The 20,399-nt window shown below is 40.7% G+C and overlaps 1 protein-coding gene and 1 long non-coding RNA gene across 16 annotated transcripts in view; one reads left to right on the top strand and one right to left on the bottom strand.

Annotated features, from left to right (window-relative positions):
• Positions 1-20,399, bottom strand: part of NCOR1 (nuclear receptor corepressor 1) — a 161,978-nt gene that overhangs the window by 26,490 nt on the left and 115,089 nt on the right. For 9 of the 14 annotated variants that reach the window (XM_030296172.1, XM_030296182.1, XM_030296177.1 and 6 more), the window contains 11 exons: positions 19,343-19,538; positions 12,820-12,990; positions 11,925-12,085; positions 8,069-8,189; positions 7,867-7,968; positions 7,433-7,533; positions 5,071-5,239; positions 3,029-3,169; positions 1,655-1,738; positions 912-1,168; positions 201-561 (listed from right to left, as the gene is read on the bottom strand). In XM_030296172.1, coding sequence (XP_030152032.1) covers positions 201-561; positions 912-1,168; positions 1,655-1,738; positions 3,029-3,169; positions 5,071-5,239; positions 7,433-7,533; positions 7,867-7,968; positions 8,069-8,189; positions 11,925-12,085; positions 12,820-12,990; positions 19,343-19,538 — 1,864 coding nt within the window. The remainder of the gene's footprint in view (positions 1-200; positions 562-911; positions 1,169-1,654; positions 1,739-3,028; positions 3,170-5,070; positions 5,240-7,432; positions 7,534-7,866; positions 7,969-8,068; positions 8,190-11,924; positions 12,086-12,819; positions 12,991-19,342; positions 19,539-20,399) is intronic. The other 5 variants (XM_030296181.1, XM_030296186.1, XM_030296183.1 and 2 more) reach the window with 2 other exon arrangements.
• Positions 3,490-20,399, top strand: part of LOC115501223 — a 34,983-nt gene continuing 18,073 nt past the window's right edge. For both annotated transcript variants that reach the window (XR_003964752.1, XR_003964751.1), the window contains exon 1: positions 3,490-3,670. This is a non-coding gene — a long non-coding RNA (uncharacterized LOC115501223). The remainder of the gene's footprint in view (positions 3,671-20,399) is intronic.

The raw sequence follows: 20,399 nt of genomic DNA, 5'->3' as shown, positions 1-20,399 counted from the left end.
GTGCACGTGACTAAAGTATTAGATACCTTACCTGCAATTATATCACCTTTTCACCTGGTAGCCTTCCCTACAGCGCTCGCATCCAGCACAACCTACAGATCTCGTGACAATCGAAAGCTAACACTTCAGCATTTACTATCTGCCAGAGGTTTGGGGAACGCGAATAAAAATGAGCAGACAAGGACAGAAGAGTAACGCACCATCCGAAGTTCTGTTCATCATAGGCGAGCCTCTGGACATGGTGCTCTGATAACTCACAGGCGTCCGCCGGGCACTGCTGTCGTCGTAGATCCCTGGGCTCAGTTGTGCTTTGGGAGCTTCATGAAGTGTTGACCTAAGAACTGAGGGGCCAGAGCTTACCACCGATGTATGTCGGGAACGCACTGGCTCGCCTGCCTTCACATCCTCATATTTCCCCCGTTCTACCACTTTGATGTTCTCTGGCACAATTTCCAGTGGAGGCATTCCACGGGGTAGTTTGTTAGGCCCCGTGATTAAAGACTTGACGTTGTGTTTGATGGCAGATTGACCTGAGTTGCTGTCAAACTTTATCGGTGTACCCTAAAGGAAACAAACGGCACAGGTAGCCCAAGGCAGCTGAAGACTCCTCCATCCCATGTCAGTACGGCCCACGGCAACCACAGTTTGTTCTGGTGACCCTTACTGTCTGTGTGGATGTCTCTGTCACAGGCTCACCGATCCAGAGCTATGCGCCTTCTCGCGACACACACTCCACAATACACACACGAGAAAACGAATGATAAAGCATACGTAAACCTTTCACGTTTACCTCCAAGACATCAGACCTCACGAGAACTACTTATGATTATTAAGTCGTGCTTTTTAAAATGCTCCATGAATATCACAGTCTGAAGCGGAATGGCTGACAGAAAGAACCCTGTTCCAGTTACCTGGGAGATGGAACCCTCAATGATTGGCCTTGTGCTCTGGACCACCTCTGGAGTTTTACGGCTTTCCTGAGTTAAAATATCTTGCCGTGGAATCTCATGAATGGAACGCCCCATTTCTTTGATGGTGGTAATACCATCATATGGTTTTCCTTTGGTAATGGCGCCTTCAAATGCTCGTATGGGAGGACTCTCCCTTTTAATCTGTTTCGGATATTTTAGACCATCTTCAAAGCTTTCGGTGGTTGCTCTTGGTGTGCCTTCAAGAAAAAATTAAAGAAAAAATACTTGTTAAAATAATGCCAATGGTCGCATAACAATGCCACTGAGCTGTACGCTTAAAAACTGTTAAAATGGGTAAATGTTGTTACGTACATTTTACCGTTATTGAAAAAATTTAATACCTTATCATCTGGCAGTTTCTAATCAATTTTCTGTTTACAACACATCCTTAAATATTCATAAGTCATCATTTTATGGGCGTTGTTCAAGATTTAATACATTTGTTTATCACATTCAGAGAATGGTTCTTACATAAGAAAAATGTCTCTCTACTCAAAGATTAGGCAACTATCATTTTCAAATAAACTATGTAGCCCAGAAACAGAAGAGCTGAAATCAAGTATCTAATATTTCAAAAGGGAAAATACTTGCAAAGCAGGTTTCATGCGCTGCACATTAATGTCAAAGTACTCTGCCAATGAGGCCATCATGAATAAAAAAGCCAAAACAAGCAAAGAGTTTACCCTGCATTATGGAACCAGACAGCACAGTCCTTTCTTTGAGGTCAGAATGAGGGCTCCCCCTGGGTAATGCTCGGCATATCAGCCCTTTCAAAGCAAGAAAGCAATTCAAGCATTAAACATGATGTGTATTTCAATTTTCACATACTTTATACTGACCACAGAGTATAGACTTTTTGATAAAAGCTTTATGGAGAGAGATCATCTTAAATTTGTGAGCTATTCAGAGGGTATCATGGAAGAAAAAAAAAAAGTTGGACATCATTTGTTCCTTTGTAAATGTTCTCCGAAATAGAAAATAACCACAGAAGACATCTATTATAAATCAAAAAGGAAAGAAAGACACTTCCAAAGCTAAATGCAAAATCCCAATGCTTCTTTCTCCAGGCGAGAGGGCACAGAGAGGCTGAGGACCACTGTCTAGCTCTGAACTAGACCTCTGAGAAAGGGAAACATGAAAGATGGACACCTCATACACAGGCAACATACATGAACGAAAATACGCAAATCAAAATGAAAGAGCTATAAATAACCTCTTAAAAAGCTTCACATCATATCAGAAAAAAATTGGCTCAAGGACTGGAAATAATCACATGCATTTACCCTAAAAGGAAGGAAAGTGAGGTTTTTTGTTTTTTAATTTTTTAACATAGAGAGAATCCAGCTCTTAGAAAATTGCACAGGACTTCTAAGATTGAAGAATCCTTACCCTGTTTTTAGTATTTCACCTAGAGTAACATGAAACACTCGAGGCAGGTTAAGATTTAAAGAAAGTCAGCCATTAACAAAATAAAACACAGCTATCACGTATCATGCACATCCTGTACGGTCAGCACAAGGCTGGACACCCATCTCCAATCCTCACACAATGGTAACTACAATCCCTTTAGAAGATGAAACTCGTGAGGAGAAATTCATCAGGAAAGGGTGCAGCTGAAATTCAAATACACGTCTTTGTTCTATGACACGACTTTAACTGCCTCACAATAAAAACAAAGTTATCAGAATGAATTTTACATTTTTCAATTCACTTAACCCTAGCAGGAATAATCTTCAAATTGCATGAGCACATGATATGACAATGATGTTTAATTTTACTCCCTTCCACTGTCACGTACCTGAGGTATATGTAGATATGAATATAAATTTAAACATATTAATAAGCATCATATTAATAAAGTATTAATTATATATTATATACTTTACTGTGTTTATATTATTACTATGATAACATTAATGTAGGTTTCATTTATATGTTAATATGAATAGAAATCTCAGGTAGAAATAACAGACTGAATACAACCTAACCCAGCCATGCAAATTTGCTGTACAAAATTAAATGTATCTAGAATAAATGTTCTGGAAACAACATTTTACCCTCTAGTGGTGCTGACACAGGAGACTCCCTCATTGACAACCCTTGCTTTATATTTCCTTCCACTGATTCATAGCTTCTTTTTAAACTGATTTCATGAGCTGTTCTTGGACTCCTTGTCCCTTCTCGGGCATTCTTAATATCTGTAGAATATAGAAACAAGAATTGCTCAGCGCCCAAGACCTCTTCTACAGCAAATCATTTATCTTAGTTTCATAGTCTATCTTATAAAAATAATGACATAAAAACTAGTCGACTTACGACATACTGCTATGTATGTGGATGATATTTATGAAAATTTTCTTCATTAATTCAAATATATTTGAGTGCCAGGCATAAGCTAGGCTTGCAGAGAAGGTGACCAAATTAAGCCCCTCCCCTCATGAAACTCACCCAATCGTGGCAGGTGCAGATAAAGTACTAGGGAACTGCTGTAGAGTGCAGTCAGGACTATGAAAAGAGTGGCGCAACGTCCTGTAAGAACAGTGTGGGTGAACCCAACACTTAAAAGGCTCGGATGAGGCTGCCTAGAAGTCATGTGCAAGCTGAGAACTCAAGGACAAGTAGGAGGTGCTTCAGGTGAGAGGTAAAGGGAACAGGAGGTGGTACAGGCCAAGGGAACAGTGAGCACACAGACCCCCAAGGTGAGACACGGTGGGACCGTCGCTGGTGTGGGGGTCGGGGCTGGAGCGAGAGTGCGTGGCAGGCAGAGCAAAGCAGGTAAGGGAGAAGGTGGGAAGGGAACGGCCTGAGAGAGGAGCTGACAGCAGGTGGTAGAGGGGGGATGAAGCCAAAGGAAGGGGCGTACGATGACTTTAAAGCAATGAAGAGTCAAGGAGGAAGTGACGTGATACGGTTCTGAACATGGGCTACGACGAAAGGTGGGGAGATCAGTGAGGCGGCTGCCGAGTTGTCCGGGTGAAAGATGATGGTGGCAGTGGGGAATACAGAGCAATGGATGGATTCCAGAGAATTCAGAAAAGAAAACGGAAACAACTTAGGACTGACTGGAGGGGGGAAGAGAAGGAAGTGTCAAGGATGACATCCAGACTTCTGATTTAGGCAATGTCCGTTAATTTCTTCCTCCAGAAGCAAAATGTAAATCAGTGTATGCCAGAAATGTTAACACAAGAAAGGAGGAAGGAAATAAGAAAGTTACCATGTGTTCTACATCAGTCACTGTTGCTGGCATACCTTATGTCGCTGTATTCAAAGAGAAAGATAAAGCATGACTAAGGACTACTCGGTTCACAAAAAAGTTGCAAATGGGAACGCAAATCCAGTCCCTCGCTTGGCTGTGATACCATAACTGAATCACTGTTGTAACGTTAATGAGAAAATATAACCTAAGAATACATCTAAAGAAAATGTTGACACACACACAGACATTAAACTAGTTTTATTTAAGTAGAATTTAAATTCAATGCCCTTTCCAGGATTATCAGACTAGTATCTACTCCCTAATTCTTTTTTTTTTTTTTTTTTTTTTAAGTTTTCAAGTTGAGACAGAGAACGCAAGTGAGGGAGGGAGGGGCAGAGTGAGACAGAGGGGGAGAGAGAATCCCAGAAAGGCTCCACTGTCAGCATGGAGCCTGATGAAGGGCTCAACCCTACGGACTGTGAGATCATGACCTGAGCCCAAGTCAAGAGTCGGACGCTCAACCGACTGAGCCACCTTGGCGCTCCTACTCCCTAATTCTTAATGCATAAAAGAGATCTTTAAGATAAAAGTGATTCTACTACAGTGAAACAAAGAGTATTTTCTTAGGCTAAATCATCTGGCCACAGGTGATGTTAGCTACCACTGACAGAACCACTTACTATGGGCTCTACATGGTTTATCACTTTTCATTGACGGTCTCCATCGGAGTTAAATTTTCACAAAAGTTCCATGAGAAGGCACTACTGTTAACCCCTTTTACAGAGATTAAACTTGGGCTCAGGAAGGAAAACTAACTCCCCCAAGCAAGTAGGTGGGGAACCAGAGTCCATGTTTTAGTCATACGTTACAGTTCTGGCTTCAGAGTACAGACGACATACTTACTGTCATATGATAAGATGTGTCCACTTTTGCCTTCATAAATAACATGACCTTTTGATGCAGCTTCCTCTCTGCCCTTCTCAGGGCTGTTCTCTTCAATGGGCATTCTAGAAATGGATCCCTTCACCAGAGCCTCAGCTGGTATGCCAGCCTGTGACAGAGCTGGGGTACCCTGCCATCGAATCAAACATAAACACTCGGATTTAGAGGAAATGCGAGACACTCAGAAAACTTAACCTACCACACTGAGAGACCAAACCGTATCTACAAAGAGGGTCAAAGACACAAGAGGACCAGACATTAAGTTTGTATAAACATTAAGAAACACTGTACCTTTTTGTCCTTGAACCCTGCCATACAAAACAGGTATATATGAGTCAAATCAGCTTTCTTCCCCACCTTAAGGTCAAACCTCTTAATGCCCAGGGGGGAAAAAAACCTGTCTTAAGACCCAAAATCATGCAAATGTAATACTTTTTTTTTCAAAATGTCTAATAGAAAAGAGGTAATAAATTAAGTTTTAAATTTAGAGTCCACAACTTGCTCTCACATTGTCGTAAGAGAAAAAGAACCTGCAGTTCCCAAACTGTGTGCCTTCTGGTCACCAATGGGGGACGTGGGGGGCAGGAATGACAAAGCTCAGATGCCTCCATTCTGTGATGTGGATTCAGTTTAGGCCACATCATCTGAACTTTCACCATAATTTAGTAGTCCTCTTCTAGGGTGCCTATGGCCGTGGTTCTTTCTAAGCCTTCCTTAAAGCAGTAAACCCTTCCCTTTCTAGCAAAATCACTCATGGCACCTAATGTGTAGAACACTTTATAAAAGTGAGCTGCTTGGGTTGAAATGAGAGTGGCAGGCCCAGACCCAGCCCACTCCCACATTAAGTGTCCCCAAAACTCTAGTGAGGACAATCTGAAACCACATGCTTAGAGCAGGAAGAAAGACAAGAACAAAACATCTACTTGTATGGCCATTTAACGAGCCTGGGAGTAAACATCTGAAAATCCTTAACGCCTACTTCGGAAGTGCTCATGCCATGTGCGCAGACTGGTTTGAAAATAAACAGAGAACAGCCTAGCCTCATTCGATCCAGTTCATTCTGTCCTCCTACCCACAGCATGGTTACCAGAGTGAAAATGACCAAGAAGAGATAATAATATACATAAGCCATTTATTTCTCTTCTCCGCTACTGAAGTGTTTGCTTATTCTGAAAACTAATCTCAAGGGGATGTATATTTTGGTCAAATTTAGAAGGAGAGATGAGAAGAGTTAATATGTAACTTTCTAGATCACTATGCCACATACTCCATAAACCACGTCTCAGAAAGGAGTCACTGGTGAATCTTGTTAAAATGGAGACGCTAATTCAATATCTGAAGAGGGGACTAAAATTTCTGCGTTATTCTAACAAGCTCCCAGGAGGTGCTGACGCTCTAGGGCACAGACTACCCTGGGTCAGCAGGGTCCTAAGGTGTGGTTCTCGACTGGACATCCAGCAGAATCACTGCAGGGCTGGAAACACAGACTGCTGGGCGCCTCCCCCACAGATGAGACTTCATTTACATGCCTAACAACTTCCCGGGTCCCACTAATGCTGCTGGCCTGGGGACCACACTTTTAACAACCACTGTCCTAGGGAACAAGGACAAAAGACAAGGAAGAAGAACAGAATAGAAATCCTGTAACAGGTTCAATGTGCAAAAAAATCTGTTTACAATAATTTCCCAAAATAGAATTTTCCCTTCCCAGATCTACAAGAATAAAGAGGCCAATGTCTGTTACACTTCAAACTAACATCTAATGGAGGAAAAGAAAGACCTTTCCCTAATGAAAGTTGGCAACTTATTTAACCTAAAATTGGAAGAAGATACTTGACTTGTGATGCTTTTATCAACATCATCCATATCTCCCGGGTTAGCATTAGACTCTAGCAAGGCGGCTTATAGGCCGGGACTGTAGGACCTTCTTTTTCACAGGGGGCAAAGGCGAGCAAATAATTTATAATGATTTTCTTCTCCATTTCTATTTAAGCTCAACACATGGTAAAAGCTTTGCCAGGAAGACAGTAAGAACTACATCAATCAGAACTTGTTTCTTCTGCCCATTTGCAAATAACTGACCTTTTCAAATGACCTGCAGAATAGAGAATATAGCTTGTGGTCAAAACGATTACATTAATGTCTTTCTGCAGACAGTTTTATAGATTTGGGTTTATTACCACTGAGATCCAGTCCCATTATCCAGAACAACAAACAACTTAATCACAAAACTATACTGCTGTAACAGCCAGAGCTCTTGAAACCGGACTTCTAGTTTTCTCATTAGCTCTTGTCCAGGATTTCAGGCACAATCACAACTAACCTGAGTGATGGAGCCCCGCAGGGATGGGATGCCTTCCAGGGAAATTTTGCTGGTTGGAGTCCCCCGAGTTATACTTCCTTCTTGAATGGCTCCTGGAGTACCTGAAGAAAACCAAAATTATTAGCAACTTAACCTTCTGCCACTGCAAACAAACACACACCAGTCCCTACTTGGAGGAGGGCTGAGAGGACACAGCAGCACGAAAAGAACAGCTGTGTTTTACTGAAATGCACTTTTAAAATAATAGTGCAATTATTAAAGAGGATTACTAAAATATGGAATTTCACAGTTTTAAATTATTTTTATACAGAAAGAAAAATTTAGAATGTACAGGTTCTAACTTAAAACCCCATAGTTAAACCGTATTAGTGACTTCCTTTAATAAATTTATTGGGAAGAAAAGTTTAACATTTCCGCCAAACAGCATATTTTACCTCTGACCACTCCTTCGTGTTGTGCCCTGACCAATAAACCTTCAGGCTGGGAGTTCTGGCTTCGGGGAGAAAATTCCTCCTGCTTGATGTAGGGCACAGTAGCTATGGACCAAAGCAAGAGACACACATGAAGAGATCAAGGGCTGAATTACCGAGTGTGATGCTACAAATGCAGGAACATTATGAGTATTTACTCACTGACCTGATTTGGCAGATTCCTGTTGCCGTGGCAATCCGAGAGAGATAGAACCCACTGAGGGCTTAGCTGTTTCTTGAGTGTAGGAAGTCTGATTATGAGAAGTCAAATAAGTGCCAGGTGTTCCCTAAAAATAATTTTAAAAGACTAAAATAACATTGTCTTTTCACAAGGTCAACAATAAATTTAATACTCGTGTTTCTGTTTATAAAAATTTACACCCCCACTGCCCCAAGTTAAGAACAGGTATTTGCAAAGCAAGAGAATCCTTATCATGGATTGCTTACATTAAAAATATTTTTTTTTAATTTTTTTTTAATGTTTTATTTATTTTTGAGACAGAGAGAGACAGAGCATGAACGGGGGAGGGGCAGAGAGAGAGGGAGACACAGAATCGGAAGCAGGCTCCAGGCTCTGAGCCGTCAGCCCAGAACCCGACGCGGGGCTCGAACTCACGGACCGTGAGATCGTGACCTGAGCCGAAGTCGGACACCCAACCGACTGAACCACCCAGGCGCCCCTAAAACTATTTTTAAAAGGAGCAAGATAGGACTTCTGAAATCACCATAAATTTCATGTAAATAATTTATTGTTAACAAATTACATAAATAAAGCACTTAACACTACACTCAAAACGTAAGCTACTATTATGCCTCTTAAAAATGCTACAGGACACTGACATCAGTGAAAACCAAGAGTAAGGACTTTGGAAAACTCTCCTCCACAAAGGCAACCAGTAAAAATTATGAAACAACAACAACAACTTTTAATCTGAAAATTACCAAAGGGTTGTGGAAATCTGGGTGCATGTGTTCAAGAAAACCAGCAGAATCTAAGTAAGAACAGTGGGTTTCGTGGCATCTGAACTTGTTCTATTTCATCTCATATACTCCCGGCCAAGCTCGGTGGTGGCAGTGAAAATCAACAACCCTCAATCATGGTGAAAACCATCAGCCTGGCAGCCACTGGAGGGGAAAGAACAGGGCTGGGCTCCCTAAAAGCCTCATTCCCAGATAACTGTCATTATTCCTTCTGGTTCTCTGGAAGACCCATTTGCAAGGCTGTCTTTATTTGACCTATGGTGGGGAAGGAGGTGCACGCTTGTCAAAAACTATCAGAGTCAAATGACTGAAATTCTTCACTGCCTGGGGCAGTAGATAACCAAGAAGGCAAATGAGAGGCTAACCAAACACCTTTAAGGGAAAAGCCAAGGAATGAGATGTTTAAAGGGGATCTGAAAAACTCCAACGTATTCCTAACAATCTAGGAGGCCATGTGCATGTGCAAGGTTGTGCAGATGCCTAGGAAAGACCTGAGAAGGCCCTGAATTCTCAACTCTGGCTGACCTCAAAGCTCTGTGGAAGCAGGAAGAGAAGACTAAGGCAGGGTTGTCAGGTACCAGGCTGAATGTCGAAGGCGTGCCCCAACACACACACAGAGCTACTCAGTCAAGACTGGGACGCTTACTGATTCTAGGCACTGAAGTCTGTCCAGCAATTAGCTGGCCACCAGGTGAACCAAACAGTGACTTCAATGGCCACACAGGTCACAAGAATACAGACTTTACAGAGTTAGTTCAGAAAAGTCACAAAGCAAATACCAACTACACACAGCAACAACAGCAAACCCTAGGGAGAGAGGAAAATCCATTTTCCACAGTTGCCACATTCTGTTATGTAAAATATCCAGTTTTTAACCAAAATTTACAAGAAACAAGAAAGTATGATCCACACATGAAAACATAAAATACGTTACAAATAATTAACTGAAAATAAATCTAACAAAACCTCTACAGTGAAAACTATGAAATACTGTTGAGAGAAATTAAAGACCTAAAATATGGAAAGATAAACATGTTCATGGATTAGAAGATTCAATATTCTCAAGATCTTCATATGTATCCAAAAATAATCTATAGGTTTAAGGCAACCCCTGCCATAATCCCAGCAGAATTTTTTGTCAAAGCAGGTGCCAAAGTCACAGAGAAGAGGCAGAGCAATCTTGAAAAATAAAAGCCCTTACAAGGACTCATAGCACATGATTTCAGGACTTATAAAGAAAGCTACAACAATCACAACAAAATTTCAAATTTCTTCTCATCAAAACATATCAGTAAGACACAAAAGCCACAAAGAAGAGAAAAAAAACTTTCTTTTTTTTTTTTTATTTTTTTTTTTAATTTTTTTTTTTTCAACGTTTATTTATTTTTCGGACAGAGAGAGACAGAGCATGAACAGGGGAGGGGCAGAGAGAGAAGGAGACACAGAATCGGAAACAGGCTCCAGGCTCTGAGCCATCAGCCCAGAGCCTGACGCGGGGCTCGAACTCACAGACCGCGAGATCGTGACCTGGCTGAAGTCGGATGCTTAACCGACTGCGCCACCCAGGCGCCCCGAGAAAAAAACTTTCTAACAGAGACCTTTCATCCACAACATATAAAGAACTTCTACAATCTACTAACCAAAAATCCCAATAAAAACAGATAGTAAGACAGTCACTTCACAATCAGATGCATAAATGACCAATAAATATACGAGAAAGTGCTCAACATCTTTGTTTTCAGGGAAATGCAAACTGGAGCCACCATCAAATGTTACATACCCACTAATAAAACCAAGATAAAAAAGACTGCCAACAGCAAAGCAACGTGAAGGCTTATGTGTTGGGGGTAGTGGTGTAAAACTGGAGACCCACTCTGGAAAATTATAAAGTAAAGCATAACATATATTCAGCAATTCCACTCTCAGGGGAGTATACAAGAGAAATGAAAACATTCTATCTATAAAGAGCCCAGTATAATGTTTGTATCAGCTTTATTCACTGTAGCCAAAAACAAGAAATAGCTCACGCTTCCATTAACAAGAAAATGGATAAACAAACCAGTATGTTCATACAGTGTAGTATTATTTGGCCAAAAAAAAAAAAAAAAAAACTACTGATGACACAAAACCCTGGATGAATCCCTAAAGCCGTTATGCTATGTTAAAGAAGACACAGAAGAGTACACACTGTGTGAGTCCATTTACATGAAGTTCTAGAAAAGGCAAAACTAATCTGTGCCAGTAGAAAGCAAAACTAGGATTGCTTCAGGCCGAAAGGGCGTGAGAAAACTTTCTGGAGTGATGAAATGGTTCTATAACCTGACAGGGGTGTGGTCACTGCTGGTCCTGCACATGAGTCAACACTTTACAACAATTAAGAGAAGACCACATTTGGAGCACCTGTGTGGCTCAGTCGGCTGAGGGTCCAACTTTAGCTCAGGTCCTGATCTCACGGTTTGTGAGTTTGAGCCCCGCCTCAGGCTCTGTGTTGACAGCGTGGAGCATGGAGCCTGCTTCATATTCTGTGTCTCCCTCTCTGTCTCTCTGCCCTTCCCCTGATCATGCTATGTCTCCCTCTGTCTCTCTCTCTCTCTCTCTCTCAAAAATAAACATTAAAAAAATTAAAAAAAAAAAAAAAAGATAACACCGTATTAAAAAAAAAAAAAGTAACACCAGGAAAAAAGAAAGATACAGTGGCCAAAGTCAGAATGAACTGGTATTTAGAGCCTTTGTAATAGTTGGTCAACACATATCTGAGTACTTGAAAAGATTCCTCTGAAGAGACTCCTCTTTCATCTACGCTACACTCAACTTCAGGGCACAGAAGTGCCTCGCAGAAGTTAAACCAGACAGTGTGCCAAGGCCACTCACTCTGTGCACCCAACGCACACAAGCTTCCGGAGCGTGGCACGGAGTACGATGACCGCCATATTTTCTGGTCATGGCCTCTTCGTATATAGGTTTTCATTTAAGACTCTGGCAAATGAGTGACAGAAAGCAATCCTCAACAGAAATCTCCTGAGGAGAGAAGACGTTTTTACCTGCGAGATGGAGCCTCCCAGGATGAAAGAGGGTTTTTCGGAAGCCACGGTGGTTTTAGATGATGGAATAAGTGGAGGAGGTGGCCTCGTGGGTCGCGTTGTCGGAAGCCGAACCGCTTCGGGGAGGTTGGTTATCACTTGATGTGGAGCAGGCTGCAGGACTTTTAAAAGGAAGAAAAAGAGGATTTAAAACAGTCCATTTCGTAGTTTGCAACACCCCACCTATCTCAGTCATTCCTGAATTTTTAAATCACAAATTGGATTTGGAGTGCAAGATGAGGCTGAAGATGAGCATTTCTATTTTAAATTTCTCTTTCACTTGAATTAAAGCCGTATACACATTCAGGTCACACATGGTATTTGGGAGGCTGAAATATTCAACTCCCTGTCAAACCGGAGCTTGCAAGCTGATGTTCATTTCAACCTACTTCTGCTTAGCATCGGCAAATGGCAATCTTTAATAATCCTCTCTCTCTCTCTCCATCGCTCTTTGGACCTGCTTCTTACGAGCAGCTGATGCGGCAACTAGGGAGAACATACAGACGCAACTGACAACCAGCTGTATGTCCCCTTTTGCATCCTGCAGAATTTGAGCAACATTCACGGATTCTGGCTCTCACAGACTCGGGAATCTCTTACGGTGGGGGAGGGGATCTCAAGATTTTTCAAAAGTACAAGTACTCGTAACAGAAAAGCCAGTCAATGTCACAGTGGACACGTGTGGACACAAACTTCCCAGCGGCCCCGGTAAATCTCAACTGAATACAAGTGACGATGGGATGTAGAGAAACCAGAAGGTACTCTTGAAACGGGAAGGGCATGTCCTGGAAACCACCCATGTGTAGCACCGGTAGGTAGATGGCCAGCAGCCACTGCACAGAGGAACGATATTTACCTGGCGGGACACTATAGCGGGCTGCACTCATAGGCTGTGGAGCGGCTTTACTGACTTCTCTCGGAGAGAGCCTACACGGTGATGCTGACCTTGCTGCGGTACTGTGCATCTGTGCTTCCTGTTCTAGGGCACGTGTGACCTCAGCATAGGGCATATAGGCGACTGATTTTCCTATGAAAGTTAAAGTTATCAAAATAAGGGAAGAACCCCAAACGAAAATAGTTAAGTGTGAAAGGACCAAGCCCACACCATCCAGGGGCAGATCCGACTATATACTAATAAATTAAAATCTAAAATTCCTGGGGGGAATCCACCCATACAGAGGTTACATCTGTGTATGCACCGTCACTAGGACCCTAATAAAATCCTCAAAAATTCAGTTATGATTTTTCCCTTTAAAAGACAAAGTACTTCCTTTTCTCCTCAGTAGGAAAACTAGCGTTTCCACATGCAATAAGGATCACAACAGGCAAACCTCAGATTATCCGGCCATTCTGTGAATTCAAGTCTTGCTTGACTTAGATCTCTGAGAATTTCAACTCTTTTATTTAGCCTGTTGAAACCCACCACTTAACAGTCAGAAAAATAAACATGATTAAGAAATGGAAGAAGCCTTTCAAAGGGTACAGATCAAACTAATCCAAAAAACCTACACCAGTTTATAAAACTATGAATTGTACTATAATAATGCTAATAAAAATCATATGATTTACCTCTACATTAAGCATTACAAAAAACTTTAAGCATTTAAATGGGTACATCAGATATGCAGTCACATTAATATTTAAAAATACACATAATAATATATAACTTTTTTCTTTTTTAAAATGATACGGACATTGTAATTCTGGAAAATCAGAAAAGCACAAGGAAGAAAGTACAAATCATCTGTAACCCAACCCATTTAGATTTTGGGGTATTTTAATGTCTGCCAGAACGAATTCCTATTACTCCTTTGCTTACCTAGTCTTACCCATTTAGTCTTGCAGGTAAACCTAAATTTAAAATCATTCTAAGTAGTTAGTTCCTCTCCAAACAAAATGTCACTGGAATTTTCATTAGACTGGCATTAAATTTATGAATACAGGAGACCGGACATTCCATAATAACGTTTCCTAAATGAGGAATCTAGACTTTCTCATATGTCTTTTCTATACATTCCTTGTTAAAAAATATTTTTAAGGTATTTTACATTTTGTTGCTAGGAAAACCATCTTTTTCATCTTTTACATATATGACTTTTTATTGCAGATACATAGGAAAGAAAGATGTGGATTCCCGCATATCATTTTTTTTTCCTCAAAAACTTAATGAACTTTCCTTTTAGCTCTAATAACTTTCCAGTTGATTCTTTTAGGCTTTCTAGGTAGATAATCTTATCCTGTGAATAATAATTTGTCTTCTCCCTTCAAATGGCTACGCTTATTTTTTATTCTTTTTTTCTTTACTAAACTACAGTAAGCAGTGAAAGTTCCTATCTAAAGAGGTCTCTAGCATTTCATATTAAAAGGAAGGTTTATAATTGGTTTCAAATAAAGATTCATTAGCACAAGGCATAAAGAGTTCTCCGGCTTACTAAGATTTGTGTAAAAACTAGAAACAATTATAGTAATCAGCTAATATTAAGCATGTCCTTCAATGGGGAGCCTGGGTGACTCAGTGAGTTAAGTGTCTGACTCTTGATTTCAGCTCAGGTCCTGATCTCGCAGTTCAATCAGTTCGGGCCCCGCGTTGAGCTCTGCACTGACAGTGCGGAGCCTGCTTGGGATTCTCTCTCCCTCTCTCCACCCCTCCCTTGCTCTCTCTCTCTCAAAATAAATAAACTTTTAAGAACAGTATGTACTTCAGAGAAAGACAAATGTCATATGATTTCACTCATATGTGGAATTTAAGAAACAAAACAGACGGCAAGGTGGGGGGAGGGGGGAGAAGAAATGGAAACAAACCACAAGAGACTCTTAATGACAGAGAACAAAACCAAGGGTTGATGGAGGGAGATGGGTGGAAGATGGGCTACATGAGTGACAGGTACTAAGGAGGGCACTTGTGATGAGCACGGGGTGTTGTATGTAAGTGATGAATCACTGATTTCTACTCCTGAAGCCAATACTGCACTGTGTGTTAATACTTAATTTTTTTTAAAAGTATGTACTGTTTACATACTTTTTATATACTATTTATATACATACAGTGCTGAGCACCGTGATCACATGAATTATCTCACTTAGCCCTCATGACCAATGAGATTATTTTTTTTTTTTTAATTTTTTTTTTTTTTTCAACGTTTATTTATTTTTGGGACAGAGAGAGACAGAGCATGAACGGGGGAGGGGCAGAGAGAGAGGGAGACACAGAATCGGAAACAGGCTCCAGGCTCTGAGCCATCAGCCCAGAGCCTGACGCGGGGCTCGAACTCCCGGACCGCGAGATCGTGACCTGGCTGAAGTCGGACGCTTAACCGACTGCGCCACCCAGGCGCCCCACCAATGAGATTATTAACACCAGTTCACAGATGAGGAAACTGAAGCTCAAAAGAATCACCCCATGTTGCCCAACCAAGGTCATTCTACCAGGGATCTTTCAAAAGCCTGACTCTGAGCTCTAAACTACATGGCAAAAATGCCTCCCTGAATCACTGGGTGTTGAATTTCAGATGCCTCTGGGGTACCCATTAAGATGATGGTACTCTTCCCTTCTTAGCCATATTAATGTAACGAATTAGATTAAGTGCTCTAATGCTGTGCAGATTTCTAAAACAGACCCATTTCAAAAGAAAATCATGTCTTCCCTTCTAGAGAATTTAACAGCATGGTGTATTATAAATTCCGTGTGATTGTTTTGTCACTTCCAATAAGTTGACAACTATGTGGAAACTATTTTGTCATGTACTGTTAAAGGAAAACTGGAAATTTAGATGGTTCTAAATACAGCTTTTAAATCATCATGTACTCAGGGTTGAAAAGATAAAGAAACCAACAACAAAAGAAACAGACTAGATTCAGCTGCACAGATGCATTAACTCTTAATTGGATTGAACTGATCCTATTAAACCTGCACTGCAAGTTTAATTTTAACTCTCTCGACGTGTGTGTCTGAGCTCCTTCACTACAGGGAAAAGGCTTCAAACTAAAGCAGGGGTCAGCTTGTGTAAATGTTCCTGGAAAGTGAAAACAATTGCCTCTAAGGTTTTCCCCAAGCTTTCCTACAGGTGAAAAGGCTTACACCACCTACAATAATTTTTTGTGCCACTGACATTAAGGTGAATACAATCAAACAGCTGGACAACCGGTGCTGCCTGTCACTTTCTAAGTGAGACTGTGAAAAGTCAAAACCATGGTCCTAATTCAAGTGGACTGTACCAGTCTGGTGATTGTTTATATGTTAAATCCACATTCTTGCTGTATTTACCATTCTATAAACTATTCTATGATGTTGCATTGAAAACATTTATATCAAACATGCTGCATATAAGCAATTTAACTGCAAGTATACAATTACATAAGGGGGATGTATAAATGTAAGGGAAATTATCCTTTACACTGAACTATGTATGGATACCTATCAACTTAGGAGAGTCTTCAGGCACTTGGTTAACAAATCACTGGACAAACATACTAGGGAGATGAGCTAAAACAAAACTTAACCTTGGGACAAAATGTAATGAACCGCCCCAGTTTCTAGGGTCACCTTGAACCAAACTGATGTCATATTAATAAACACCTTGGTATCATATTAATCAAAAATATAATTACCATGTGGTTCTAAGACCACTGAACTATAGGGGCACCTGGGTGGCTCAGTCGGTTAAGTGTCCTACTTCGGCTCAGGTCATGATCTCACGGTTCATGGGTTCAAGCCCCGCATCGGGCTCTGTGGTGATAGCTCAGAGCCTGGAGCCCATTTCAGATTCTGTGTCTCCCTCTCTCTCTGCCCCTCCCCCACTCATGCTCTCATGCTCTCTCCTTTTTTCCTTCAAAAATAAATAAGTTTGGGGGGAAAAAAAAGGACCACTGCATTACAATTAAAAATTAGGATACCCCTCTTATCTAAACCACATGGATTAATGTGACTGACCAGAGAGAAATGCAGTTCATTGTTTAGAGTCTTAGAAGTTGGGCTCTAGCCTGATTCAGTCTCTCCAGCTTCCAAATACAGCCCAATTTATAAAGTAGAACAAGACAAGATATTGAGGTCCTAAAGTAACTATACGATATACATATTAGAATGATCCAGATATTACTAACTAAAAATAATACTCAGCTTTAGTACGAATTTGGCAAATATCATTTGAATGTCATTTTTTTCTAGGTCTTTTAAATTCTTCCTCCCAACATTTATTCTAAATCATTTATGTAAGGAATACATTGACAGACTTTTAAATTACTCTATAATTTTTATCATTCTCATCATGACAGATTTTCTCGTAATTGGGCTGCTCAAAAGATAAGCACTTCTGCTAAGTCCATTTATACTCTAGTTCATTTAACTCATTCCTTCAACATGTAATTACTGAGTTAGCAATTGAGGATTCTCTACACCCAATATACTAAAAGCCCCCAAATCATTAACGTTTTTACCTTCATTCAAGAAATATTCATTTAGCACCTATTATACACCCAGCCTTGCTAGGTGTTATTTTTACTAGCATAAGATTTATACTTAAAACATTAATAATCTTATATTTAGAACTCTAACATTAGAGGCTCAGTGTACCAAATAACTAATAACTTATCATTGGTGTGATTGGGGGAGGGGGTCAAGATCATTTAAGTACCACAGTTCCCATTTTATATTAAATAGCCCTTGAAATCCAGGGCATTCTACAGCTAATTGCTCTTACTTATCTAAAAAAGGTACGACAAAGAGTCTTTTGAATCACTACGGAAAAATCTAAACCATAGTAATGAAGACCTTAATAGACTTATATCCTAAGCATATTATAGCACGTAGTTGGTAAGTTAACTATCAACCAGAACACATGTGCCATTTCCTAACCATGCCAGAATTGATTACAACTTAGAAATCACTCCCCTCTCCCCTTTTGAGAGAAAGTAAGTGTATCTATCATGCACAACTAAAAAGAGCATGCCAGGGGCATCTAGCTAGCTCAGTCGGTGAGGTGTGCAACTCTTGATCTTGGGGTTGTGAGTTTGAGCCCTATGTTGGGTGCAGAGAGTACTTAAAATTAAAACAAGCTTATTAAAAAAAAAAAAAAAAAAAAAAAGAGGGGGAGCCTGAGTGGCTCAGTCAGTTAAGTGTCTGACTCCAGCTCAGGTCATGATCTCGCGGTTCATGAGGTCAAGCCCTGCATCAGGCTCTGTGCTGACAGCTCGAAGCCTGAAGCCTGCTTCGGATTCTGTATCTCCCTCTCTCTCTGTCCCTCCCCCACTCACGCTCTGTGTCTGTCTCTCTCTCAAAAATAAACATAAAAATGAGGGTTGATGGGGGGTGGGAGGGAGGGGAGGGTGGGTAATGGGTATTGAAGAGGGCATCTTTTGGGATGAGCACTGGGTGTTGTATGGAAACCAATTTGACAATAAATTTCATATATTAAAAAAAATAATAAAAAACAAAAAATAAATAAACATAAAAAAATTAAAAAAAGAAAAAGCATGCACAACTCAAACCTGTCACTTGAAATAACAACAGTGACAACAATGAAAACACCTTCTATTATCATTTATAGAAGGTACCTATATACCATGGTATCTATTATACCATGTGTATACTAGTGCACTGATTATTATTATAAATTGTATATTATTACATACAATATTATATAAAGAATAATGCTGAGCCACATGTTACAAAATAATACTGACTGTTGATTCTTTCTAATGGGTTGTAATCACAGCAAGGGAGAAGGAAGGAAGGGAGGGAGGGAGGGAGGGAGGGAGGGAGGGAGGGAGGAAGGAAGGAAGGAAGGAAGGAAGGGAAAAAACAGATTAGATTAGATAGATAAGTGGGTAGGTAGGTAGGTGTAACAGACAGATAGATAGACTGACAGATAGATCCATAACTTGCTCTTTACAAATGAGATAACTAAAAGAAGAGTTAAGGGACTTGTCCCTGGCCAAACAACTGGTAAATGCTGGGGTGAGAGACGAGTGAGTCAGGGTCTGACTGGCACTATACATTTCACAAAGTTGTCATCAGAGAATTAGCGCATTATCCTGCTGTTACATGTGACTTGCTTGGAGGACACGGTAACAATTCCCACTTACTCTGAAAAGTCAGATAAGCAGGCAGAAAGAACGGTTTTTATAGGCTTCCAGCATAGAGATAAACATCAGAAAATTCATACTAACGAAAACCACCAAAAATGTTACTGCCATCCTTTAGAGTAGTCAATAATACAAACATTCCTCAACTGTCTGAGGTCAATTTGAAGGGATTCTATGTGTTGGGGCAAGAGAAATAAATCAATCGACACGCTGATAAACTACAAAACACAAAGGACCCACTTTGGAGTACAGTTTTGTTTCCCTTCAGGAAAGTTCTTTGTGATGACAGCGCTGCCTACCTTCCCACTCTCTGTTTGGACTCTTGGAGGTGCCACACGGACTTGTGGAACTTCTACATTCCAAATCTATCTGTTCTTGCCTCTGTCGCTGTTCTTCCAGGAGCGCAGACTCATGCATGGCTTTAATGTGACGCTGGTACAGGGCATAGCCGCTCACTGGGGTTCCAATTGGTATATTACATGGGGTACAGGAAACCTACAGGAAGAAAAAAAAAATCTAAATATGCCAATGACCAACATAACAACAACCCTCTGCTGCAAATAATGCTTATTTCTGTAACATACCAGTTGATAGGATTTTGCCATTTTTTTTTTTTTTTAATGTTTACTTATATTTGAGAGAGAGAAAGAGACTGAGTGCAGGTGGTGGAGGAACAGAGAGACAGGGAGACACAGGATGTGAAGCAGGCTCCAGGCTCCGAGCTGTCAGTACAGAGCCTGACATGGGGCTTGAACCCACAAACTCTGAGATCATGACCTGAGCCAAAGTCAGGCGTTTGACTGAGCCACCTAGGCGCCCCGGATTTTGCCATTTTTTAATCAAAATAATCTTCAAATGTAATGCTTAAAATGCTGCACATTTCACTTTCAGAACCGAACATAATATAAAATCACTAAAGGGGATGCCTGGGTGGCTCAGTTGGTTAAGTGTCCGCCTTTGGCTCAGGTAATGATCTTATGGTTTGTGGGTTCCAGCCTGCGTCGGGCTCCTGGCTGACAGCTCGGATCCTACATCTCCCTCTCTCTCTCTATCCCTTCCCCCTAGCACTCTGTCTCTCTCTCGCTCTCGAAAACAAACATTTGGAAAAAAAAAAAATCACAAAACTTATGATAAGAGAAATCAAAATATTTCTGTCTGCTTTTCACTTATGATGGCCAAATCCCTGATGGCTCAACGCCCCTCCTCTCTAGGCTCCCGCAGCGGGTAATCACACCCACTTCTGTGGGTTTAAACGTCATCTATATGTTAACAACTCATCAATTTCTATTTCTAAGGTGTTTGCTCCAAGTCCCATACAGAATGGCTGCATAATAACTCCACCTGGATATCTCAAAG

The sequence above is a fragment of the Lynx canadensis genome, chromosome E1, assembly GCF_007474595.2.
Source record: "Lynx canadensis isolate LIC74 chromosome E1, mLynCan4.pri.v2, whole genome shotgun sequence".
NCBI classification, from domain to species: Eukaryota; Metazoa; Chordata; class Mammalia; order Carnivora; family Felidae; genus Lynx; species Lynx canadensis.
This window is presented reverse-complemented; position numbering and strand designations above follow the sequence as displayed.